We start from the raw sequence: 25,849 nt of genomic DNA on the forward strand, positions 1-25,849 counted from the left end.
TCTATTGTTGCAAACTAACTACCATGCTATTTCCATGTTACTTTGAAACACTACCTGACAAGACTCCCTTGTTAACTTAACGTCAGTGTGCCCACTGGTGTTTTATACTTGAAGATAGAAAACAGCTTTGTGGCCCAACTACTAACCCCAGGAATTAAAAACCAGTTAGCCTTACCATATTCATTTATAAGGTAATGGAAACTATCTTCACGGAATTTATGGATATTGACATATTACAGTATCTTGATTTAAACCAGTTTGGCTTTGTGAAGAGCAGATCCTGCTTATTTAACCAGGCTAATTTCTTTGAAAGATTCACAAAGGCTCTGGATGAAGGCAAATCGGCATATACCTTCCTAGTCCTAGCCAAGGTTTTCAGTACTATTCTACACTCTGGCATTATTGATAACTGTAAAAACCACATTATTGATAACTGGCTAACACAGAACCAATTCAGTCAACATTGGAGGCACACTTTAATCAAAAAGGCACATCACCACCAGTATCCCCCGGGGCTCTGTACTGGCACACACTGCTCCTTAGTATATAGTTTGCTTATCTCAAAGCTGATGGTAGGGGTCTCTGGCTGACAAGTTTGCTGATGACTGAAAACTCAGGGCTGTCATCAGCACTCCATATGACACCCATGTCCTCCAAGAGGGCATTAACTGTACAAATACATGGGCTATGGGCTAAAAGTAAACGTGAAAGAGTAGTACTGTAGTCTTTGGGAAGCAAGAATACTTTTGTACATACCACATAAATGACAACCCCTTCTCAGAAAAGATAATGTCAGTAGAGACCTGGGTATGTTTGTGGACAGTGAACTCTCCAACCAGCATGTATCGCCTGTCTTTCCTGTGGGTTAAGAAATCCTTCTCCCTAACCCAACTGATTACAGAGGGCATATCCTTCAGGTCCAATGGGATTGTTGCACTCCTTCCATATCATGCCTTTATTAGAATATAATGCCCCCTTTGGTGTGTGTCTATTAAAGCATATTATCCAATTAGTTTCCTCTCCAAAAAAAGCTACACAGAGCATCTCAAAGCTGTACTGCTGTAAAGAGTTATGCGTAGCAGTCTCTGCCTAGACTGTGTGGCTGCAAATGCTCCTGTCCTATTTGACATCCTTCATATTCATAAAACTGGAAACACCCCAAGGACCTTCTCTAAATCTACATTATAATATAAGCAGGACCTCTTGGGGTAGTTGCTTCTTCCAAAGGATACACTACCGTTGGAATAAGTTCACACTCCACATCATAATAGTTCCATCACTTTCTTTAAATTTGACTTAGACATATGGATAGATAACAGTTAATGTACGTTTTGGGTCTTGCCCCTTGGTCCCTTATAGTTGGAGAATGTAGGTAAACTGCAGTGGCTAGGCTCTTAATGGCCTTCTAGTGCAATTGACTAGTGTACATCTATGAACATGTTTTTTCATGTATTCTCTGCCCACTGTAAGTACAGTACTGTAAGGAGAGTGTTTGATAAAGACACTTAAGTTGTTCAGAACTTCTCCTGTGACTCGTACCTTGTTACTAAGCCAAGGTGTATATTGGCACAAGGCGTAATTTATTTTATTTAACGTTTGTTTACTGGCAAAGTCCGACTTGGAATGAAGCCAATTTTCAGTGGAGGTCTGGGGAGAAATGCTCCAGATGCATTTCTTTGTAACATGGGAGGCTAGATGCATTTCTTTGTAACATGGGAGGAAACTGGAGCACCTTGAGGAAACCCACACGAACGCAGGAAGGACATGCATGCTCCGCACAGAAGGCACCCCAGCCAAGAATCAAACTGGAGAACATCTTGCTGTGAGGTGACCACGCTACCGCTGTACCACTGCTCCATCCGAATGATATGTATTATGTACTGCTTAGGTAACAGATGAAGTCCACTTGGAACTGTGTACATTTTGAAAATCACTAATATCATAGCCGGAGGTAACGGTATTTTTTATGCATTTATATACGTGTGTGTGTATGTGTATATACATATGTATATATATATATATATATATATATATATCTATATCTATATATATATATATATATATATATATATATATATATCCATATACACACACGCGTCTCATTTCATTCACCAAATTCACATTTCACCGAACCTGAATATACCGAGAGTACGTATATGAAAATCCAGTACTCCGAAACATCAGTTTGCTGAACTACAAAACAATGACAGCACAGCTACTTAAAACTGACACACACAACACAAATTGTCTGAGTTTTGTGTGAGGGGAGCCTCATTGCACTCCCCATATGGGGCTGCACCCTCCCTGCAAATTATATATACCAACTCCGAGATCACACACTACAGTGACCACGAGGGTAGATTTGTCAATCCATACTGTAGTGTGATCTCTGTTTAAAAAATACGAGTACTGTACAATTTGTTTTCCACAAGTTGAATAACTGTGCACCTACCGGCACATCTGCCATGCAATTCAGCTGGTATGGTGCACTGGTAGGTACATAAACACTATATAATTCTACATCTCTTACTACCAGCATCACAGTAAATGTTTCACTGACATGAAATTCGCCAAACTGATGTGACACATTCAGGTTTGGTGAAATGTGAATTCTGTGAATGAAATGAGACCCATATATATCTACACACACACACACACACACACTCCGAGATATATATATATATATATATATATATATATATATATATATATATATATATATATATATATATCCCACACATGAACACACACACACATTTTTTTTTCACATGGGTGTGCGCACACATGCACTTGCATACACAGAGACATTCAAGACAACCTCTTGTCCTGTTTTTTTTTTTTTTATGCATTTCAGGTTTTTCTTAGAGTAGTTGCCTAAATAAGCAAGTGACCACTTAATAAGCTTGTGATAAATAATGTCCCAAGACATTGTGCAGTAATAAGACGTCAGGCTAATTAATCTTTTTTTCTCACTTGCAGACCAACAATCACCTTCTGGGGCCCAAACCGTTTCCTCTGGACAGGCTATTAGCAATTTTCTACAGCATTGTGGATAGCAGAATTGCTCCTACAGCAAATATCTTCTCCCAAGTGAGTACTCAGTTTTGTAACTCCATAAAACTTTAAGGAATATTGTGAAAGCTTGTACTGTTTTGTGGGATTCTGAGAGCTATATATATTTTAATTTTTTTAAATATGTGCATTTACTTCTGAAGAGTATAATATAGGTAGACCTAATGATTTAAACAAAAGTGCTGCAGTCCTCTAATGATGTACTAATTTGCATAGAGGGAGTATAATTACAGCATCAGTTTTGCTGACTGCCTAACTTTAAGACCAAAATGCTTCATCTAGTACTCATAAAAGTAAACCTGCTCAAAATTAAATCCTAAGAGGACTGAACATTTGATAGTTCAGTCAGTTTGAATAATAAACTTTGGATGTGAAATGTATAACAGGAAGCCATTATGTAAGGGCTATTGTATTTATTGTTTTCACTTTAAGATAATATGCCAGATTCATGAATGGCTACATTCCGTGTACACAAAAGGTACACAATCTGTATTCAAGAACATCCCTACCACATTTTATGTGCTGTCTATTCACTTAAAAAGATTACACTAAGTGTACAACTAGTCTTTACTTTGTGGTAATCTTTACAACCCCCCTCCCTCAATATTTAAGACTACAAGAAGATCAGTAGGGAAGCTAAAATTAGGATGAAGAAAGTAAGAGTTAAGCTTGTGTTGCCTATTCAGTCAGAATCTCAGAATGGTGTATATTAATGTACACTTAGTGTAGATATTAATGAATCCAGCCTAATGTGTAAAATATATATACCTGCACTGCAGCAGTATCGAAAATATTTTTTTATTTATTTATCCTTTGTTGACCTGGTTAGTCCCACTAGGCTAATAGTATCTCATCAGGTGAGACCTGAGGTGGTATTTATACTATAAGTGAGCATATAAGCCATTAGATAATTTTTTATGTTTGTTTGTTTATTAATTATTGCATTTGTTAACTGGGGTTGTCCATCTGGGAAGTGCCATGTTCAGTGTAGTCCCAGAGAAAAAAATACTCTAGATGGGCTGTACAGTGATTATGAAGTGCATGTGAAAAAGGAAACCCTAGATAAATGTTAAGTACATGGATACAACATTAGCTGACCAGATTAAATAGTTTTATGTGACAGTGTTAAGTTGAAGATGTACTTTAGAGTTTAAGTCATTATACATGTGATATTTTGTTTCTACCTCAACAAAAATATTAATTCTACAAGGGGGGGATCTGTTAGTCATTGCAAATGCACATCATTGTAGAAGTCAAAGTTTGCTGGAGTTTGGTGGTGAAAAACTGTAATAGGTTAAACAAGACTGACAGACAAAGACATAAAAGATTATATATATTATGTTGTAAATGTTGGTTATAATACAATCGGAATTCAAATGTTAGTTTGAAATGTAAGTCAGACGGTAATCTTTCAGTAAGTGGTGTTATGAGAAGTTGTTATAGATGCATAAGTAACACTGAAAATGTTTGGAAAGGTTGCACAGTCAATGTAATGACATATTTACACTGCAGTTAGATATTAAGTAAGGGCTTGAAGGTGCTGTTTTTAGCAAGTTGTATAAAGCTGAGTGGGTGTTTATTCTAGAATTTGTCATTAGTGACAGGGAAGCTTGAAGGTCCTGACTCTGTTGTTTTGTCTTGGAAATGTCTACACATCTCTCTACAGACAGCCAAAATCCACAGTGGGGTTTCATCTGATTTGGCAGTTGCAGATAAGGAAGGGCAGTCAGTGAAGTATAATTTTTTCTTGGGAAGAACATGACTGAATTGCAGATAGTTGATGACAGAACTTGAGCAAGTGAATGTTTCTCACTTATATCTGACAGCATATTTTATCATGGTGACCAGCAGGCAATCTAGATTATTTTTATATGCTTGTTCCAGTTGGGGATACGGTGAAATGGACAGTCCTGAGAGTAGGTGTATTGAATGCAAGAGGGGAAGATAAAACCGAGTTTGCTGTGGTCAAACCAATATTGTCAATGAGGAAAGCGTTATTGTACAATATGGCAAATATTTTGTCTTATTAATATCACTTTTCATATGCAAATGCAATTGTGATTAATTATCATTGGAGCACCTTTCTAGGTGTTACTTGTTCTATGAGGGTTGAATTTAAAGAAATAATACTAATGTATGATTGACTGAATTATGGTGAGAATGCTGAGTTATTGTGGCATATTTTGGAAAATTAGTTCTTTGATTTATGTGTATATGACATTTATTTTGTTGTAGGAGCATTATTTAGGTATAGGACCATTGAGATGAGCCAGGTTTGCAAAGAGAAGTATGTTTGTAGGTTGGAGCCTATAGTCTCCAACTTAAGTTCAGAACGAACAACTGTGTGGAGCTGTCAGCTTAATAGAATTAGCTGCAACTGTGATTGACCGACCATGTCACTCACTCAGATACCAAAGAGAAATTATCCCAGAACTGATGCTTGAGTCACTCGAATATTAACAGGAATAAAACAAGAAATCTGTCTATTCCACCTTATAGTCTGCACCTATTTGACAGGGTAGTGTGAGAACTGCTGGTGAGACTGGTGATGATGTTAACACAACTTAGAATGTCTGAAATCCAGTTTCAACAAAACATCTAATAGTTTTGAAAATGGGGAGAGCAGGACTTAATGGACAGTAGACAGGCATCACGGAAAGGTCCCCTTATGCAGGTGATTTTATGCTTCCTGCTGTGATGGATCTGTTTATCTTTTTTTTTTTTTTTTTGTCTGTTCCCATTAGGGGTTGCCACAGCGGATCACCTGTTTCCATTTCTTCCTGTCCTCTGCATCTTGCTTTGCCACACCAACCCACCTGCATGTCCTCTCTCACCACATCCATAAACCTTGTTTTAGGCCTTCCTCTTTTCCTCTTACCTGGCAGTTTCATCCTTAGCATCCTTTTCGTAATATACCCAGCATCCCTCCTCAGCACATGTCCAAACCAACGCAATCTCGCCTCTCTGGCTTTGTTTCCAAACCGTCCAACCTGGGCTGACCCTCTAATATACTGATTCCTAATCCTGTCTACCTTCGTCACACCCAGTGCAAATCTTAACATCTTTAACTCTGCCACATCCAGCTCAAACTCCTGCCTTTTTGTCAATGCCACTGTCTCCAACCCATATAACATAGCTGGTCTCACTATCCTCTTGTAGACCTTCCCTTTCACTCTTACAGGTACTCGTCTGTCACAAATCACTCCTGACACTCTTTTCCACCCACTCCATCCTGCTTGTACTCTCTTCTTCACCTCTCTTCCACGCTCGCCATTACTCTGAACTGTTGATCCCAAGTATTTAAACTCATCCACCTTTGCCACCTCTACTCCTTACATCCTTACCATTCCTCTCTCCTCCCTCTCATTCACACACATGTATTGTGTCTTAGTCCTGCTGACCTTCATTCCTCTTCTCTCTAGAGCATATCTCCACCTCTCCAGGGTCTCCTCAACCTGTTCCCTACTCTCACTACATATCACAATGTCATCTGCAAACATCATCGTCCACGGGGACTCCTGTCTGATCTCGTCTGTCAACCTGTCCATCACCACTGCAAATAAGAAAGGGCTCAGTGCTGTCACACCACCCTTGTACATATCCTGTACCACTCTTACATACTTCTTTACCACTCCCGACTTCCTCATACAGTACCACAACTCCTCTCTAGGCACCCTGTCATATGCTTTCTCTAAGTCCACAAAGACACAATGCAACAACTCCTGACCTTCTCTGTACTTTCTCTATCAACACTCTCAGAGCAAACATCACATCTGTAGTGCTCTTTCCTGGCATGAAACCATACTGCTGATCACTAAACATCACCTCCCTTCTTAACCTAGCTTCTACTACTCTTTCCCAAAATTTCATGCTGTGACTGATCAATTTAATCCCTCTGTAGTTACTACAGATCTGCACATCACCCTTATTATTAAAATCGGTACCAAAAATTATCCTTATTATTAAAATCGGTACCAAAACATTTTTTCTCCACTCGTCAGGCATCCTCTCACTTTCCAAGATTTCATTAAACAATCTGGTTAATTCCACTGCCATTTCTTTTAAACACCTCCAAGCTTCCACAGGTATGTCATCTGGACCAACAGCCTTTCCATTACTTCCTCCTTGCTAATCCATTGCACTTCCTGATTCACTATCCCCACATCATCCAACGTTCTCTCTCATTCTCTTCATAAATATCGTAAATCCATAAGAGACAAAACCAGATGCTTTCTTAAGGAAGTCTGGTGTAGCTTGTCCACAGCTGTAGACATGACTTTTAAATTTTTAACTAGTACACTAGACCTACATGGTTTGTAAGGAATGAATGGAACACTGCTCAGGAATGTTAATGTCTGTGGTAAATTTTTGGATTCCTTTTTGTAGACAAAGCCATAGAAGAAGTTAGCACAGTGACAGGGCATTTTAGTGTATCCTGGATAAAGGAGTTAACTGATACGTTTACAAAACAGGTTTGGGTTACTGATATGAAGTGTTGTTTTTCATGAAATCACCAGTCTACAGATACTCTGTTCAGCAAATTTACTATTTTGTTATTGTTTGCAACATTATTTTCATAATAGTTTGTAGACTGATCAGTTGGAATTCATATTACGAATGGTTATACAAATTCATTGATGAAACACAAGGCTGGCTATGATTCCTGTTCTTACTGAGAATATTCATTTATTCTCAGTTTTAGGGTAATCTGGTATTTCTTCTTTGATTCCATTCCCAAATTTATTTTCATTTTACTTAGAATGCCTTGCATTTTTGAAATTTATTGGGGACCTTGGAGAGAGTGAAAAAGTGTAAAACTTATTGATGGTAAAAATAGCAGATGTTCATTGTGTTTCATTGTTGCAGTCCTAACCAATGGGTTATCCGGCTCCCGGTAGCCCTCGATCGGCCAGAATACCAAAGGTAAGTAAAAATGACGTCAGCTGTTGTCGGTTGTAAAGGACATCAAGGCGCCAGATACAAAAGGAGGCAGCTGACATCACTTCCTCAGTCTTCCTTGCCGCAGAGCCCGAAGCAGAAGCATTTCTTGCATTAGTGCTGGTCGGAAGTTTACCTTTCTTGTTTCCAACTACAAAGATGAAGTCAACTACAGCTAAGTACCCCATTGGGGATCCTCTTTTCTTGCCTTAACAAATGTCAGAAAAGGTTAATAATTGTCTTGCGTGTGGAAAGCAGATTCCCCATAGAGATTTTCATTCCTATTGTATTATTTGTTTAGGCCTTGACCACAAAGTTCCTAATTGTGATCTTTGTGCTTCCTTTAATCTGCGTACTGTTCGTCGTCAGGCTAAGCTTTTAGCTAAGCATTTTGGAGTTTGGCCTAAGTTTGTCGGTATGGCATCCACTGGGCTTCAGGCTTCGGATATCCCCAAGAAGTGTAAAGATAAGGACCGTGACAGGCTTCCGAAGGTCAAGTCCTCAGATAATGTTAGGTTGGTCGTCAGTCATGCGGTAGCCAGTGAGGCACCTTTGCAGCCCCTGCAGCCCGCAGATTTTCAACTGCTGGCTTTGGTTGAGACCATATCAGAGGCCCCCAGGCCGCGGCTTCCATTTTGTCTTCTGACCTTCCGCCTGTTGCCTCTTCAGCTGGATCTGGAGCTGCGAAGCTGACTCTGGTGTCCAAGACAGTTCTTTGTTCAGACAACAAGCTCATATCGACGACTGTGGCTGCAACTTCAGCATTTGCTAGGCCTCCCGAGTTCTTTAGACTTGCAGGTAAATCTTCCAGTTGTAAGCCTGTGAAGAAGCAGGCTCCAGCTTCCTCCCATTCTCAAATGGTTAAAATGGCTGATAACTTTTTGACTCTTATTAGGGGTTCACAGCCTCCTCCTCCAAAAAGAGGTAGGGATGTCTCTCCTGAGGCTTTGTCCTTTTCAGGTTCTGATACTTCTAGCATTTCTGTTGATTAAGAAGTTTCTCAAGCTTTCTCTCCTTTTGAGGATTTAGACACAGTGGAATCCATCCCTTCTGCTTCTCCTCCAGAGGATTTCTCTTTTGGTGATACTTTAAATACTCTCAGGGAACATTTTAAATGGGAAAGTCAGGATTATCCCCAATCTAAGAAAAGGATTAGGGAGGTTTTGGATTTGCCTCAGCATAAGCCTTTGGCTATGCCACCTGTGTTGAAAGTGGTTCATGATGTTTTTCTGGAGAATTCCTTGACTCCAAATTCTGTTCCTCCTGCTCCCAGGAAACCTGACTGGTACTATAGTGCCCCTGATTCTCATTGGTTTCTTTTCAGGAATCCGTTGGCTGATCCAAAGGTTATTTCTCAAGGCCCTAAAGGAGTTAAGGCCACTGTTACTAAAAATCCTGTTCCTTCTGACAAGGAATCTAGGAACCTAGATAGGTGGGGTAAAAAGGTTTATACCTCTACCACTCTTGCTATTAGGTCTACTAATTGTCTTTTTCATATGCTGAAGTACCGGCAGCACACCTTGGAAGCTATAAAGTCTAGGTTAGCAGGTGTGCCTCAGTTGGTGGAGAGTAAGGATATGCAGAATTTGCTGAATTCTGCCAGTCTAGTCAATAAACATTCATTACATTCTAGAAGTCTCCTGTAGGGCTGCAGCTACTGGCTCTGTTATTAGAAGGCACACTTGGCTCAGGGAGCAGCCCCAACCAGAGCCTGTTAAGGATAAGCTTTTAGATGTACCTTTGCATAAGGACAGTCTTTTTGGCCGCAAAGCAGAGGAAGTGCTCAAGAAGATGGAAGACAAGGCCAAGTCTATGCAGACAGTTAAAGACTTTCTTCAAGTTCAGCCTCCTCGCTTTAGCAGGAATTACCCTTCTAAGAGTTGGACGTTCCCTGATACCAGCAGACAGAGCTGTTCTAGGACTAGAGGTTACAAATCTAGGAGACAGGTGGCTACCCCTCAAAGGTCTAAGCGTTGGCATACTTCCTCTTCCAAGGCAGGAAGTTCTAAGCCTGCAGCTCAATCTAAACATTCTGAATGACTCTGTCCAACTTCTGCCTGTTCTTTCCTGCCCGAAGAGTCCTTTAGGGGGAAGGTTGGCTTTTTTTTTTTTTTTTTTTACAAATGTCTGGGCCACCATCACGGACGGCAAATGGGTACTCATAACTTTATCCTTAGGGCACAAGTTTTCTTTCCATACCTTTCCCGTACCCAAATGATTCCTGGGCGCTCCTACGAACCAAAGGGCAGAAGTAGAAAAGCAAATTTTGTCTCTGTTACATCTGGGAGCAATAGAATCCTTTCCTACTCAGCAGGTAGGCCAGGGTTTCTATACCAGACTTTTCCTATTTCCGAAAAAAGAAGGCACCTGGCGTCCTATCCTATCAATCCTTAACTCTTTCTTGATAATTCCAAATTTCAAAATGCTCACTCTGCATCAGTTGCTGCCAGTGTTAGAAAAGGATTCCTGGCTGGTAACGTTGGAGCTCAAAAAAAGCTTATCCGCACATCCCTATTAGGGAAAGTATCAGGCAATACCTTTGTTTCAGGGTGGGCAAGCAACATTACCAATTCTCTGCGCTGCCCTTTGGCTTATCCCAGAGTTTTCACAAAGTGCCTGGCTCCAATCATTGCTTTTTGCAGGCAAAAGAAAATTCGGATTTATCCATACTTGGACGACTGTCTTATTCAAACAAATTCTCAGGAACAGCTGTTAAAGGATCTAGAATTTGTAAGGACTCTTCTCTGTTCCCTGGGTTACACTATCAATGTGGAAGAATCAAAAATGGTGCCATCCAAAGAGATAACATTCCTGGGAATGAGTCTGAACACAGCCGCCCAGATGATATATCTCACCCAGGAGAAGCATACAACTCTTTCAGTTTACTTCAAGGACTTGGCAAGCCTGTCCCAGCTCTCTGCAAGGAAATGCCTGCAAGCTCTGGGATTCGTGGCCTCTTGCATTCTCATGATTCCATATGCAAAACTGTATATGAGGAAATTGCAGTGGTACCTCAAGAACACTTGTGTGTCAGCACACACAGGACCTCAAAGTGATAATTCCTCTGCAGACAGAGTTTCTATGGTGGGCAACAGCCTGTCTACAGAACAACGGCATACATTTTCGCCCATCCCTGCCCACTCAAGTTCTTACCATAGACGCATCGGACTACACCTGGGGAGCCCACTTGGATGGCAGATGCATACAGGGAAGTTGGAATGCCCAGAAGATGCACCTGCACATAAATTTAAAGTTGTTGGCAGTCCAGCAGGCCTTACTAGCTTTCAAGAATCTTTTCTCCAGGGACCCAGCTTGTCAGGACAGACAACACCACAGTCATGTGGTACATCAACAAGCAGGGAGGGACTCATTCTTACCTCCTGTGCAGACAGAGTATGAGTCTTTGGTCCATAGCAGTATCCTTCCTGGGCCTGCATCTCCTAGCTCAGTTTCTTCCAGGAAGGCTCAATGTTTTGCAGACCAGTTGACCCTGGATCCTCACAAGTGGAGCTGAACAGAGCAGTTTTTCACAGCATCATTCAATGTTGGGGCACTCCTCAAGTGGATCTCTTCTCCTCTCCAAACAACCATCTTCTACCTGCACCAGACAGCATCACAACAGAGCCTAGAAAGTGGATGCTCTGTCCTTCCCTTGGGCACTGCTGTCAGTTTATGCCTTAAATCCTCTTCCTCTTCTTCTCAGAGTAGTATTGAAGATCAGGGACGAATGACCAAGGACTAGTCTCATAGCTCCGGACTGGCTCATGCAGCATTGGTATCCACTGCTTCGCAGTCTCTCCCAATTCCCCCCGTGACATTTTCCTCTGAAGCCAGATGTTTTGCTTCAGGAAGGGGGAAACATTCTACATCCTCATCTTCAGTCTCTCCATTTGGCAGCATGGCTCATTGTATGACTCTTTCCTTTTCTTCTTCCCTTTCCCAGCAGTTAGTTGACGTGCTGTGGGAGGCCAGGAGGCCTAGCACTAGGAGGCCCTACGCTGACAAATGGGAAAGATTCTCTCGTTGGATGCAGGCTAGAGGGGAATCTTCTTCTCAGCCTACCCTTCCTCTGATCCTGGAATACCTGGCTGATTTGCTTCAGGGTGGTCTTTCTTTTTCCTCTATCAAGATCCATGCTTCAGCCATTTCTGCTCATTGTTCTTTTGAGCAACCCATTTTCTCTCATCCTCTGATGAAAATGTTTCTCAGAGGTGTTTGCAACTTAAAACCTCCCAGAAGGGCATCTACTCCAGCCTGGGTTCTTAATTTTGTTCTAGAGAAACTCACTCTTCCTCCTTTTGAGCCAGCTGCCACTGCAGCTTTAAAGTTTCCATCGTGAAAGACTGTCTTCCTCTCGGCTATAACCAGCAAGGAGGGGTTTCGGAGCTGCATGCTTTGATGGCTGTGGAGCCTTTTCTTATTTTCCATGCAGATAGGGTCTCTCTAAGAACCAACCCCACCTTTATGCCTAAGGCGGTTTCTAGCCTGACTGTTAATCAGTCCGTACACCTTCCTACCTTCTTTCCTAATCCTCAAAATAGAGTTGAAAGGATCCTACATTCTCTTGATGTGCACAGACAGCTCAGGTTTTACCTGAACAGGACTAAAGACCTTCGGAAATCAGCACAGCTATTGGTCAGCTTTGCCCCTGGAGCACAGGGCAAGGCTATTTCTAAGCAAACCATTTCTAAATGGATTGCTCATTGTATTACTTTTTGTTATTCCTTTCATGGCAAGATTCCTCCTCAGGGGGTTAGGACCCACTCAACTAGAGCAGCTTCCACTTCTGCAGCCCTTTTAAGGGGTTTCCCTTCTAAAGACATTTTGGAGGCTGCCACATGGTCTTATGTTCACACTTTCACAAAGCATTATAATTTGCCTTTGTTTTCAAGAGCCAGGGCAGGGTTTGCCACTGCTTTTCTGCAGGGCATTATCTCCAATCCTTGATTCTGTTGGTCCCTCCTTCCTTTTCTCTGGGCTTTGGTAATCAACCCTTTGGTTAGGACTGCAACAGTGAAACACGATGAACATAGTACAGTTGTGTACACTTACCATAAATGTAGATGTTCGAGTGTATTCACTGTTGCAGTCCTGCTTTCCCTCCTTCCTTCCTTCCCCCATTTCTCTTTTCCTAAGGTGCAGGCTAATGTTGGTTTAAGCCTTGTTTTCTGGGGGCTTCTGACTGTTATGGCAAGAAAGACTGAGGAAGTGATGTCGGCTGCCTCCTTTTGTATCGGACACCCTGACATCCTTTACAACCGACGATAGCCGATGTCATTTTTACTTACCTTTGGTATTCTGGCCAGTCGAGGGCTACCGGGAGCCGGATAACCCATTGGTTAGGACTGCAACAGTGAATACACTGTAACATCTACATTTATGATAAGTGTGCACAACTGTACTTTTAAGACCTTGTAAAATGTTGATGATGTGAAGCAGTAATATGAAATGCAAATACATCCTCCATACTCCAAGCCTCATTTTAATTATGTAATTGTTCATTTGTCTGCTTCATCTTAACTGTAAATATGCAGAACGTTAAGGCTTTCTGCATTGCCAACATTATTGTGGTTCCTTAATCCTAAATGTCTAATAGAACCTCTTTACCAGAACTGGACTTGGGGAGTCAGGTAGCATTTAAACAGATTCATACACTATTTCCTGTAGGGAGGTCTTGGTCACTGTATTTTTACACTTGTTGTCATGTTGAGTCCCTTTGAAATGCAAAGGGCTTTAACTGTGTGGACCCAAAAGCAGTGAACTTTTGCAGTCACAGTGGTTCACATTTTACCATTTGTTGGTACAGTTTATCTTGCATTACATGGGGTAGTCCAAAATTACTTTTGTAGTATCTCAGTATTGCTAATAGAAGTCAAACTTGTACAAAGTACTCCATTTGTTGCCCAGAAATATGTATATTTTTTTTTAATCAGGCTGAGTCGTCTTCTGAGTGAGGATGTGCACCGGTTTACATGCATACCGGTTCAAAGACTACCCCTCCCCACAAGCCGACACTTTTACTGTGGTATCTGGAGGTACCGTTTCACTAATAGAAAATCTTCCATGTGTGTATTTGTAAAAAAGAACATCCTCAGTGTTACTTTAAGAAGCTTCTGTTGCAATTCAGAGGACTGTAATTATAATCCTAAGAATTGAGAGTGTAACAGTGAATATGTAGTATATGTACACACTAAGGGCAAGGATGGGATATTTCAGAGTTTTCCCCATACTCTGAGGTACGTCACTCTCAGAGTTTTTTTTTTTCTTTAAATATCATATTTGTCTCCAAGCTTGGTAACAGTCAGCCTTCCTCCTACATGACTTACGCCCTTTCATTTTTCAGATGTACGGCCACTACTTGCACTGAGGTTCACTGGAAGGAGTTGTCATCCAGACAGCCGTAGAGAAGTTTATGTTACTGCCTTTGTTCCCTCCTCTGCTCACCACTGAGGAATGAGTGTCTTTGTCACAGTGGAATGAGAGTTTGGCTTCACCCCTCCAGACTGGGGCCATCCATGTTTCAAGACAGATCCTAACTTTCCCCATGCTGAAGAACTACATGGCTCCCCCAACTGTCTATTCATTTTGGACAAAGGCTATTTAGGTATTAAGTTTCTAATCAGTTCTCTCCATCCTTTTGCTGGCTGATGTCGGTGTTTGTGTCTCAATGAGGCCCTCCCTTTGCATGTATATGTTCCAGTCTACAGTTCATGAGGCTACTATTAGTGGACTGGTAGTGCCAAGCCCATGATCTACACTGCATTTCACTGCCTGCAAATGTCTACCTGCAAGCGCAGACAAAAATGACCACTCCCTCTTCAAGATAGGCAAACCACCACTGACCAGTCACTGCTACACTCCTGGCTTCTCTTGTCCCCAACCAGCTACTCAGACTCTTGTCATCTCTGCCTTGTCATAGTCAGGGCTTCTTACTCTTTTGCCACTGAGCTGCGAGTCTCAGAGTTCATATATGTAAGTACCAGGGATGTTGAGGTAGGCCCTGTGTTGCACTGAGGGGTGTGTCATGTTGAAAAAAAAAAACAGAGTAATGTATATGAGTGGGTTGTGTGATCTGCAACTGTGAACTTTCAAATCATGTTAAAAATACTGACTCAAACTGCGAGTAGCTGAAGTTATTACCATTCTGTTCTTACTATTCTGTTGGTGTCATGAGCAGCTGCTGCTGATAATGGTGCAGTGTGTCATCTGTATGATCGATTGAAGAACAAATAAATTACAGATTAATATACTTCTTAGGTGAATTATAAAAGTTTCTGCTGTGGACAGTGTGCAGTAGATGAAAAACATCACTGAGCAAGTCACATGCTTTCAGATGAGCATTATTTGGCCTCTTTATTGATGGTTGCTGGAGATGACAGGACAACATTTTAATGTTCTTTACTTTTCAGGGAATTTGTTTTGCAGTACATTGGGTGGGGATCAACCACACTTGCCTGTCTATGAGGTTAAAAAATAAGGGTGTGCATGCCTGAACCTGGGAGGCTTTGTTGAACAGTACAGATGTAACAAAAAGTTGTTATGGATGTAATGTAACTTGAGACCAAATTTCAAATGATTAGAGAAGAATAGAGTTGGGAATGTAATTCTGATGATGGAGAGAGGTGTGCATGTGTGCAGAGGTGGTGCTTATTAAACAAAGAAATTGTTTGTCAAGGGCATAGCTAGGGCTGTTGTGTATTATTTTATGTTTTCTCTGTCTTAGTGGTAAATAACCTCCTTGGAAGCAAGTTTGTACATAGTTTTGAAATTGTTTATTTAATGGATATAAAAGTCCCACCTGGAAAAAATATGCTAGTTTCTTTTTTCCTTACTCAGATAAAATGAAATAGTAACAGTTATATGAAAATGAGGGAGACCTAGGAGTGAGTATAGGGCCTCTGTGAAAATGAGAAAAAGAAGAATTTTGAAGAAATTTTTAAGGCTGTAGAAAGGAATAATACTAAAAAGGTCTGGACATTTGTAGTGTATTACACATTCAGATCTCTTAGAACGTGGCCTGATTGGCAGAAAAGTATGGTTCAATTACTTTCTGATGAGTCATAAGAAGCTAAGACAAGGACAAAGCATTAAAACATAACATTATCGTATGGGAATTCACATAATGCTGGAATGGTGAGATAACATTTTAGGCTATTGAAGGGAGGTTTTAAAAAAAGGAAATGTAAGGTAAACTCCTAGATATGTGCCTACAATATTCTACAACCTGTTTTTGGCTGACTTAAGGAAACAGAAAAAGATGTGATTTCTAAAACTTAGAAGTCTGTGTGATATTTCATTGTATTGTAGACACACGTCACTCTTAGGCATGAGTTTATTCATGTTCTTAGATTTTGAAGTGGTATTTGATTCACTATATGGAGAAAGCTTTGATCAACTATGAGAAAAGCTGACATATCAGGAAGTTAATTGCAATCGTTAAAGCATTATTTTTTATTTATACATTTGCTAGCAAGGTAGATGCAGTAATCCAAAGACCATTTTCATGCATGGCCTGGGCCAGTTTACAGTATAAAGATAGTAATGTACAATGAAATTAAAATGTATATAAACACTCCTCCTTAGAGTGTAGGGTAAGCATTTCTTCAGAGGATCTGTTAATAGATGAATTTGCAGTAAAGAAATAAGTAAGACGGCAGTGTTAAACATACCCTACATTTTTTAGTTAAAATATATACATATATATATATATATATATATATATATATTTGATTTCTTGAACATCATGGATGAAGTGGATGAAGTCTTGGGGACATGAGGTCCCAAAAATAGAAGGCAAGCTCTGTGGCCACTTTTGGGGTTTGCTGATGATATTTTGATATTTTAATGGTGGCTGCCACAGTTATCGCCCTTTTAGACAGATGTCTGCCTCCGAATCTTTCATAAGACAGAGAGACTTGCTTATGAATGTTAAAAAAATTAATTTTATATGGTGATACGAAGACAAAATAAGTAATTAAAATAAATGAATAGGTTGTTTAAATGGTTGCTTCGTTTTTTCTCTAGGAGTGGGATTTTCTAAACATAGGCACTGGAAAACACACAAGAAACGTATTCTGACAAAAAATAGGGTAAGCAGTAAGTACTGTATGGAGGTTAGATGTGAATTGGGGGGGGGTGAAAATAGCGTGCGCGCACACGCATGCATACTTAAGGCACTGGAGCAGAACTCTGCGCTAAAGTGAACTCAATTTTCCCCCCAAATATGGAATCCTTAGAAGTATGTTGAGAATTCTAATATTTCCATCTGTTTATCTTAAAGAAAAACTCTGCTCACCCCAGGAAAGGGCTTTGTTAGATACATAAATTCTGACTACCAGAATTACAACTACAAAGAAAAATAAAGAGATGTCGACATGTCAGGAAATATGAGAAGAGAAGACAGTCTAGTTGAAGGAAGGTATTAAGAAGAACCCATTAAGATGCAAGAAATACTTCAGTCGTATGGTTATGTGCAGTTGAAGACTTGGTAGTCAGGATATCATTTTGAGTACAAGTTACATTTAAGATGCCAAGAGAGCAATACGATCTGAGCACAGAGCGACTTTCATCAAATATAGGCAACCACATACTAACTTGGGCACATGCAAATATTGATCAGTAACAATTGTAGGGCATATTATTGTTATTGATCAGTAACAGTAATAGGACTTATTTATATGACGTACTTTCCAGACGGTTATGCTCAGTTTAGGTATGTTATAAACTTGAGATGCAGTTTTATAAATCAGTGTCTGAAAAGGGCATACGGACAAGGAATGCATCTGCTGTATGTGTAGAGAGAGCATATTTTCTGTGTGGTGGCATGTGTCCAATGTATGTTAAAGTAAGGAGGAACCTCTGTGGTATTCTGTTTGGAGTTAATTATGAAAGAGTAGCAGCAGGGGATAATAAAGAACTGGCTTTTCCTATGACTGAAGGATTCTCCTTCAGTAGGCTCACTCTCTCCTTCAGTAAAATGTTGAAGACTAGGAAAACAATGTATGTAATTAGTTTAAGATAGTGTCTGCTGGAGGTGGAGTATGGGACTGTTGTGTATTAACTGACTGACTGGTGGTAATGTGGTGGTATAAAAAGACTGAAACAAATGTTGAGCAAGTTACTTATAATAAACATAACTGAAGAACAAAAGAGATTTTCAGGCAAGATGTCAATATATAGAACTGTTGTATCTGTGTAAACTACAGAGAGAGGCTATGTTCCTATGTTTCTGTTAAAAATGAAGAATCACCATTTTGCTTTAGTTCTGCAAAGTGTTTAATTAAGACAGTTTTGCCTCTGAACTGTTGGAGTTTTATTCACCAGACTGTCCAGAATTGTAGAAATGTACTTTTCCATGTATATGGCATTGCTTAAGCCAGCTCTCTTTTTCACATACAGTTGCACACTGGAAAAAGGGAGCCAGAAACAAAGAGCTTGACAGAAGAGAAGGATTGCTGTGCCCATTGAGTTTTCCCATTCTTTATATATAAACCCCTCCCTTTCAACCCTTCTCTCCTTTCCCAGATTTAGATAGAGTACCCCCTCTATCACTATAAAACTGAACTGAAGATTACTCACTGCTTGTTAATCCTTCCAGGATTTAGTTCTTCATTTAGTCTATTATTGTCATCTAGTTGCTGTTTAGATACTTTGTAGCACTGCGTTTTCCTTCCTTCTCATTGTTTGTAATTGGAGCTTACTGCTCAGTTGTACCTAATTTGCTCCTGTATTTCTCCATGTTCATAGGTTCGTACTAGGCTATCTGCCCTAGGGCATTTATAAGCCTAGCCAGAGTGTGTGTGGCTTTCACCACCCCTTAGAATGAGAATACTACGCCCATTTAGGGTTTAGTTTACTGTGCCTCTGTCTAGTAGTGACACCGAGATGACCCCCGGGGTAAACCTACGATCTCCCATCCACTCGTCAAGATTTCTCTTGAATAGAGTTAGTGAGGGGCTCTGCCTAACATGGACTGGGATTCTGTTCCAGAGTGTAGGGAGCCTCTGGGTTATGAATCTGTCCCTCCAGCATGTCCTATTTATTTCTGTGTTGAGGTTCAAATCTCTTGCTCTCGTGGCTCTGATGGATTTGGATTTTCTGAGGTGGAGCATGTCCATTAATTCCGGATTGGACGTGGCCTTGTACGTCAGGCACAGATCACCTCTGAGTAGGCGGTATGCGACTGAATAGAGCTGGAGTTTCTTCAGCCGGGCAGCATATGACATATGTTTGAGACCCTTTATCCTCTTGGTGAGGAACTTTTGGGGTCTTTCCAACTGCTGCAGGTGTCGGGTAAGATACATCCCAAATGGGGCATTGTACTCAATCATTGGCCTGATAAGAGAAGAGTACAGGGGCACAATGACCTCTCTTGATCTAGATGTGAATCCCTTCATGATAAGGTGGGCAATAAAGAAGGTCTTCCTAACCACTTTGGCAATGTGAGTGTCAAATGAGAGGTTACTGTCAACTTGGGTCCCTAGGTCCCTGATTACCTCTTCCATAGTTAATGGATTACCACCTATGTGGTAATTTGTGGGTACCTTGTTTTTCCCCAAAGGGTATGACTATACATTTTTTAGCGTTCAGCTTAAGGCCATGGTTCTGGCACCAATTATCCATTTCTATGAGGCCTCTCTGAAGGATGCTTGTGTCTGCTGGAGTATCAATTATGGCGCCCAGTTTGCAGTCATCTGCGAACTTTGTCAGCCACAATCCTCCTATGTTTGCCTGCACCTCGTAAAAATAAATGCCGAACAAGAGGGGTCCCAGGACTGAGCCCTAAGGGACACCGCTTGTGACCGGCTTAGAGTCTGGCATGGCTCCAGCAACTCTGACCCTGTGGGTTCTGTCCTTGAGCCAGTTTGCAACCCATCTTGTGACATATGGATTTACATTTAAGCTGGTGAGTTTGTCTATGATGCCCAAGTGGGGTATTGTGTCGAAGGCTTTTGCAAGGTCAAGGTAGGCTGTGTGAACTGCCTTACCCTCATCAATGGCCTTAGTGACTGTTTCAAAAAAGTCGGCCAAGTTCAAAAGGCAGGATCTGCCCTTGACAAAGCCATATTGGGTAGGATCCAATGTCTTTAGGTCCCCAATGTCTTTGTTTATGAGTTCCATAATGATCCTCTCCATAGCTTTGCAGACCAGGCTCGTCAAGCTTATGGGGCGGTAATTTCCAGGGTCCGTAGAAGCACCGCCTTTGTGGAGTGGGACCACTGTTGCCGTACGCCACTCTTTGGGTACGTATCCTGTAGTATGGCTAAGATTAAACAGCAGCCTTATGTGTGGGTTTAGTTCCTCTTGGAGTTCATGTAGCGCACAGCCCGGGACACCGTCCGGTCCCATTGATGCTGTGTTTGTAGCTTTAGAGAGGGTGGCTCTCACCTGGGCATCTGAGATGTTAGGGAGGCTACACTCTGCTGGGATAGATATTTCTCCTTTTGGGGGGGAGGGGGAGGAGAAATTTGCACTGAACCGGTCTGCCAGAATGTTGGCAATGTCTGTGGGTTCAGTGTATTTTGTGTCATTTTGGACTAACTCTGAGCATATCTGGGAGTTTCCACCCAGGTTTCTAACATAGCTAAAGAAGGCCTTGTGATTGTTTTTTGTGTCTTTTGCGATTTTTCTCTCAAAGTTGGCCTTGGATGATTTTATGAGTGATCGTAGTTTTTTGCTAGTACTGATCAGAGATGCCTTCCCTTTTAGGGATTTTGCTCTGTCATGTAGTAGCTTCCTCCTCCTGTTGTAAAGTTTGTTTATGGCTGGGGTCCACCAGACCGGGCGCCTGCCTTTGGGGGAATGGGTCTTGGTTTTATTTGGGATTGCATGATCCATGCATTCTTGAAGGTGCCTGTAGAAGGAATTTGTAAAGGATTCAGCAGTGTGGGTTGTGGTTTCCACTGGCCCAGGGGCCTTGAAGGATACCACTTCAGTCTTAAGAAGTGTGAAGTTTGCTTTTGGGAAGTTCTTCACTGTGGTCTTTTGTGCAGGGGGTGGGGGCGGGATGTGGATTTCCAGTGAGATTAATTTATGGTCTGATCTCACCAATGAGGGATATACTTCCGGTGTGGAGCATTTTGTCCCCATGTTTGTGATGATCAGGTCTAGTATATTATCTCCTCTTGTGGGGATGGTGACTAGTTGTTCCATCGCATTTGAGTTTATGAATTCTAGGAACCTCTGGGCTAGGGTGTTGGGGCTTGAGTAATGTTCCCAGTCTATGTTTGGGTAGTTGAAGTCTCCCAATATGATGGTATTTGCAGAGACATTCATACTCTCCAGTGTCTTCAGGAAGGCTGTGTGGGGTTCCTGAGTTTGAGAGGGTGGTCTGTAGCATGCTACAAACTGTAGGGCAGTTTTGCCTATGGTTAGTTGCACCTGGATGGTCTCCGATGCTTCGTGCGTTTCCACTAACTTGGAGGTGTGGGTATCTTTGATGAATATGGATACTCCCCCTCCTTTTGTGGTTCGGTGCAAGTTTTGGGGCCGGAAAGCATGATATGAGGTAAAACCTGATAGTGCTGGGGTGCTCTCAGGTGCCTTGAACCAGGTTTCAGTCACTGCACAGACATCGATGTTCTCAATACTGAGGAGGGCTTCGAGATGTCATGATCATCTCTACTGTATAAATACCTTGATTGTTATCGTTTACCATCTACCATGTTTTTCTGTGGAGCTTTTCTCCCTGGGCCTCCGCTGAAAAAGGTAAATAAACAAATGTAAATAAAATAATAAATATATTGGCTGAGCTTTGGCTAGTGTTAATTTGTTGGCTTATCCCCCCCAAGTCATTTTAAGAATACTGGAAGTAGTCATTTTTTTGATCCTACTACCTCCTTAAGAATGTATGTTTTATTGCAGCACCCTTTGAATGAAATAATGCTTTTGTGGTCTCATCAAAGCTTCCCAGCTTGTATTATCTGGCTGTATCAAATTCTCATACATCTCTCTTTTTTTTTAATTTGATAGCTGCTAAGATGTTATGGATTCCACTGAGGTGCTTCAAACACTGTCATGTCTCTTAACATATTTCACTCAAGACTGCATTTTAAGTTTCTTTTGTCTACCTTTACATCATAAAGGTGTTGCATAATTTAAACTGAGAACAGCTACACCAAATCCCCACTTTGAACAAGGGAATCATGGCTACCAATATCCAATAATCAATCCACGCACAACAGATAACCCAAATTAAAGATCCCAAGAAGTGTTTAGGTATTTAGAACAAAATCAAATAGTGTTTTACCTAGTTAAAAGGGGTGTGGCAGTTCCTTTTACAGGCAAGTAACACGTTATACAAGATAGCTTCTTATCAAAGCATTCATTGCAAGAAGAGTTTGGGGGGCTGGCAGTAGTCCCACTTAGGGCAACTCAGGGACATTCATATGCTCAGTTTACTAAACATAATATAATGTTCAACCAACAAAACACTGCTTATTAATGTGAATATTGCTAGACTGTTTTAAAATGGTAACATACAGTCAGATGCTGTCAGTCATCCATCAGCCATCTTTGCCACATCCCATGGTCACAGTCAGTCATTGAGGGAATGCCCTAATCTGCATGAACTCTGTTGGGGGGGGGGGGGGGGTGCAGTTTTTCATATATAACTCAATGTGATTTCCATCTTACCGTATTCACAGAATTTCTTTTTATGCAATCATTTTTTTGTTCTTTAATCAGTTTACACTTTTTAGCTGTAACAACATGGTTTACACATTTATCTTGCATCTGCTTATATAGAAGTCTAACAATTTTTATTTAATTTCTTCAATTTTTAGTCAGTCACAGAAAAATACTATTTTTGAATTTGTCACTGCTTCATATTCACTTAACATTGCCAGTTTTGTCCACTGCATGTTTATTGCACCTTGAGCAACAAAAACATCACCCACTTACTTATCTTCGCATTCAATCATTGCTTATCCACCTACACTAAACAGATGCACAAGCAGTGTTTTTTTCCTCTTGAGGTACTTCAGACGTACTAATGTGCTCTGCTTTGACTCTGCTATTTTGAGGAAGACCCTTTAGGGAGAAACATTTGTCAATCACTAAGTTTCCCCAAACATCTCTCAATCATAGTGGAGCAGGTTCTAACTCAGCCTCCTTACAATGACATCTCACTTTCGTCAGTCCACACCCCTAACCAATCAGACCTCCCACATGTACACACCAATACACTATGCCTCAGGCTAATGATTCCACATTACTTATCTCCAGTGGGGTATTGAATTTAATTTATTACAGAACTGTGATTAACAGCCCTCAGGGTGTAACCTCTATCCCTGGCTAATCACTGCATTGCTATGCATTAATGAGGCCTTGACTTTTAGCTATTACGAAACTGTTGGATCAAATCACACCAATTAGACTTTAAATTGCAGCTAAGTCATCTTGATTGTACATTTTCCAACAATTAAGCTTCAGTTCAGCAGTGTCAGGTTTACTTAACTGCCTGAGCTCCTCACATCCAAAGTTGAAAACCACCACAAGTGCCTTGAAATGACTTACAACAGCAGTGATTAACATTCCTTGTCTCACCCTTTACCCTGTTTTTGAAATCCACTCTACACTGTCTTAACTCATTCCCACCTATAGAGCTGTTTTGAATTTACATTCAAGCTCCCAGTGGATGTGGTCTGTGCCTTTTAAAAATGAAGTTTTCTCTTGCAGTGAAATGCTCCAATATCTAGAACTGTAGATATGTTACTAGAAAACTGTTAATGGCAAACTATTCAGCACAAAAAATGTAAAGGCAAACTATTCAGTACAAAGTAATCTTTAAATTGGTTGCATTCATTCAGTTCTAGGTCTTAGAGTAGATTTTTATAAGCTGCAATAACCACAGTAAATATGAATTGCGTAGGATTATGTAAACAACTTGTGATATCTCAGCAACTATTCAGGCAGCACACATACTGCTAGCAGCATTGTCTTCATTCACCTGTGAGCTTTCAAATGAGGCTAAGCAATTTTGTCTATGGTACTTGAGTATAGAGATAATTACAGAAATATGATAATTGATACAATACAAATAATCAATATTTCTTTATCTGCACTAGAAATATGTCAAATATCAATTTAGTTGTTTTTGCCATTGTGTGAGCTTTAAGAAGAAATCTAATAATTTGTATATAGCATGGCTTATTAATGTAACTATGAACAAGCAATATTTGACACCTAGAGGAGTAGGGTGTAGTTGCAGAAATGCCTGGGGATATCATTAGGCTGTAATGAGCTTTAAGCACAGATACTGATGTAACGTCAAATCAGGGCTGTAGTCAGTAAATTCCATTTGTACTCACAAACTCATATTACTGCCACCCAACCCACATAAGATGAAAAAATGGTCACACAACTCAAGCTGTTGCTCCCTTTACTTAATCTGTGTAACATTTGCAGCTGCTGAGCAGGTAAACTATTAGAAATGTTGTTTTAGATGTTTAATCCTGTCTGCAAATGAGTTGTGTATATGTTGTTAGATGTTTAGACCGTTATAGACATAACTTGGCCTGATGTGGCCCCAATTTTCTTCTGGTGCTCAGAAAAAAATGTACTCTATAAAGTACAAAGAGTATGCCTAGCTACTCCCTTGCATCAAATAGATGTGAGGAAGTCTGACTGACAAATTAAAGCGGTTATCTTGTTGCTAGGGTTAAGTTCCCTGGCTCTAGTATTTTTAAAACTTTATTTTATTAGTGTTCTATTTTTTTTCTTTATCAGAACATTGCATTCTCTTCTTTGTCAGAATTACGAGAAGAGAATGGTTCTGGTACTGAAAACACCAACCCTCTGACCCTCCACGTAAGTACTTATGTGCCAACACACAACCATTCTTACATTTTTAACCTATTGTAATTTATTCATTGAATCCTTATTAAGCATGTTGTTAATTATTTACAGTTAATAGTATTCGATATTGATATACTAAAATTATAATTTTTAACAGATCTACATTGTTTGCTTGTAAAAATGTTATTGCATCTGTAAGTTGCTAGTTTTAATGATTCCAGTGAGAGGCTAATTCGAAAGACTTGAATTTTGAGGGCATGTAGGTCACTTTTGCATAAATATAAAGGAGAAATTATAGAGTTGACTTCCAATCAATTTACAGTTTGGTACTAATAGGACTGTGTGTGATTTATAAAAAGCTTGTATAATTTAAAGTTCAAGGCCCAGTAAGCCCCATTGTTAAGCAAAAAAGCACGTATAGGTGGCAGACCTCTCAACCAATTGGGGACAAATTTCAACAGAATCAGGGACAAGTCAAGAAAAAATCAGGGACACTTTTAAAATATTAGTGCTATTAACTTGAAACATTGACAGAATCAGAGCATATGAATTAATGCACATTTTCTGAGGTAAAAGAAGTTTATAACTCTTAATTATTGTCATTATTCATTAAGTGTAATTCACCACCTTTCCTCCAAACGTCACTAGTTTTAGGAGGGATTAAGAGGGACATAGTTAAAATTTAAGTCAAAATCAGGGATGTCCCTGAAAATCAGGGACAGTTGAGAGGTATGATAGGGGGTAGTGCTTCAATTAATGACAGTCATGGTAGGATGCTTAATGCATACATTGCACAATCCCATCTATTGCTGTACTTGCATTTTCTGCTATTGCCATCCTCTAATTAAAAAGAAGAAAGCATGCAACACACGTTGATGCCAATTCCTCATTACAGAATATATACATCCTCTCCATTTGCTGATATCAATAAAAATGGAGGTTTTCAAGTGACAGAATTCTTTCTATGAGCAGATTGTATGTAGGTCTTTGTTACACATGAAGTTAATTCTGGTGATGACACAACCCTATGGGCTACTTGTAT

The 25,849-nt window shown here is 40.3% G+C and overlaps 1 protein-coding gene across 1 annotated transcript in view; it reads left to right on the forward strand.

The window, feature by feature from the left end:
* Positions 1-25,849, forward strand: part of ORC5 (origin recognition complex subunit 5) — a 2,154,202-nt gene that overhangs the window by 1,375,775 nt on the left and 752,578 nt on the right. Inside the window, exon 13 of the mRNA XM_044087287.1 lies at positions 2,980-3,090. Within this exon, the coding sequence (XP_043943222.1) occupies positions 2,980-3,090 (111 nt within the window). The remainder of the gene's footprint in view (positions 1-2,979; positions 3,091-25,849) is intronic.

This window comes from Protopterus annectens, chromosome 11.part0 (genome assembly GCF_019279795.1).
Source record: "Protopterus annectens isolate FY-2018-M chromosome 11.part0, PAN1.0, whole genome shotgun sequence".
Taxonomy (NCBI): Eukaryota; Metazoa; Chordata; order Ceratodontiformes; family Protopteridae; genus Protopterus; species Protopterus annectens.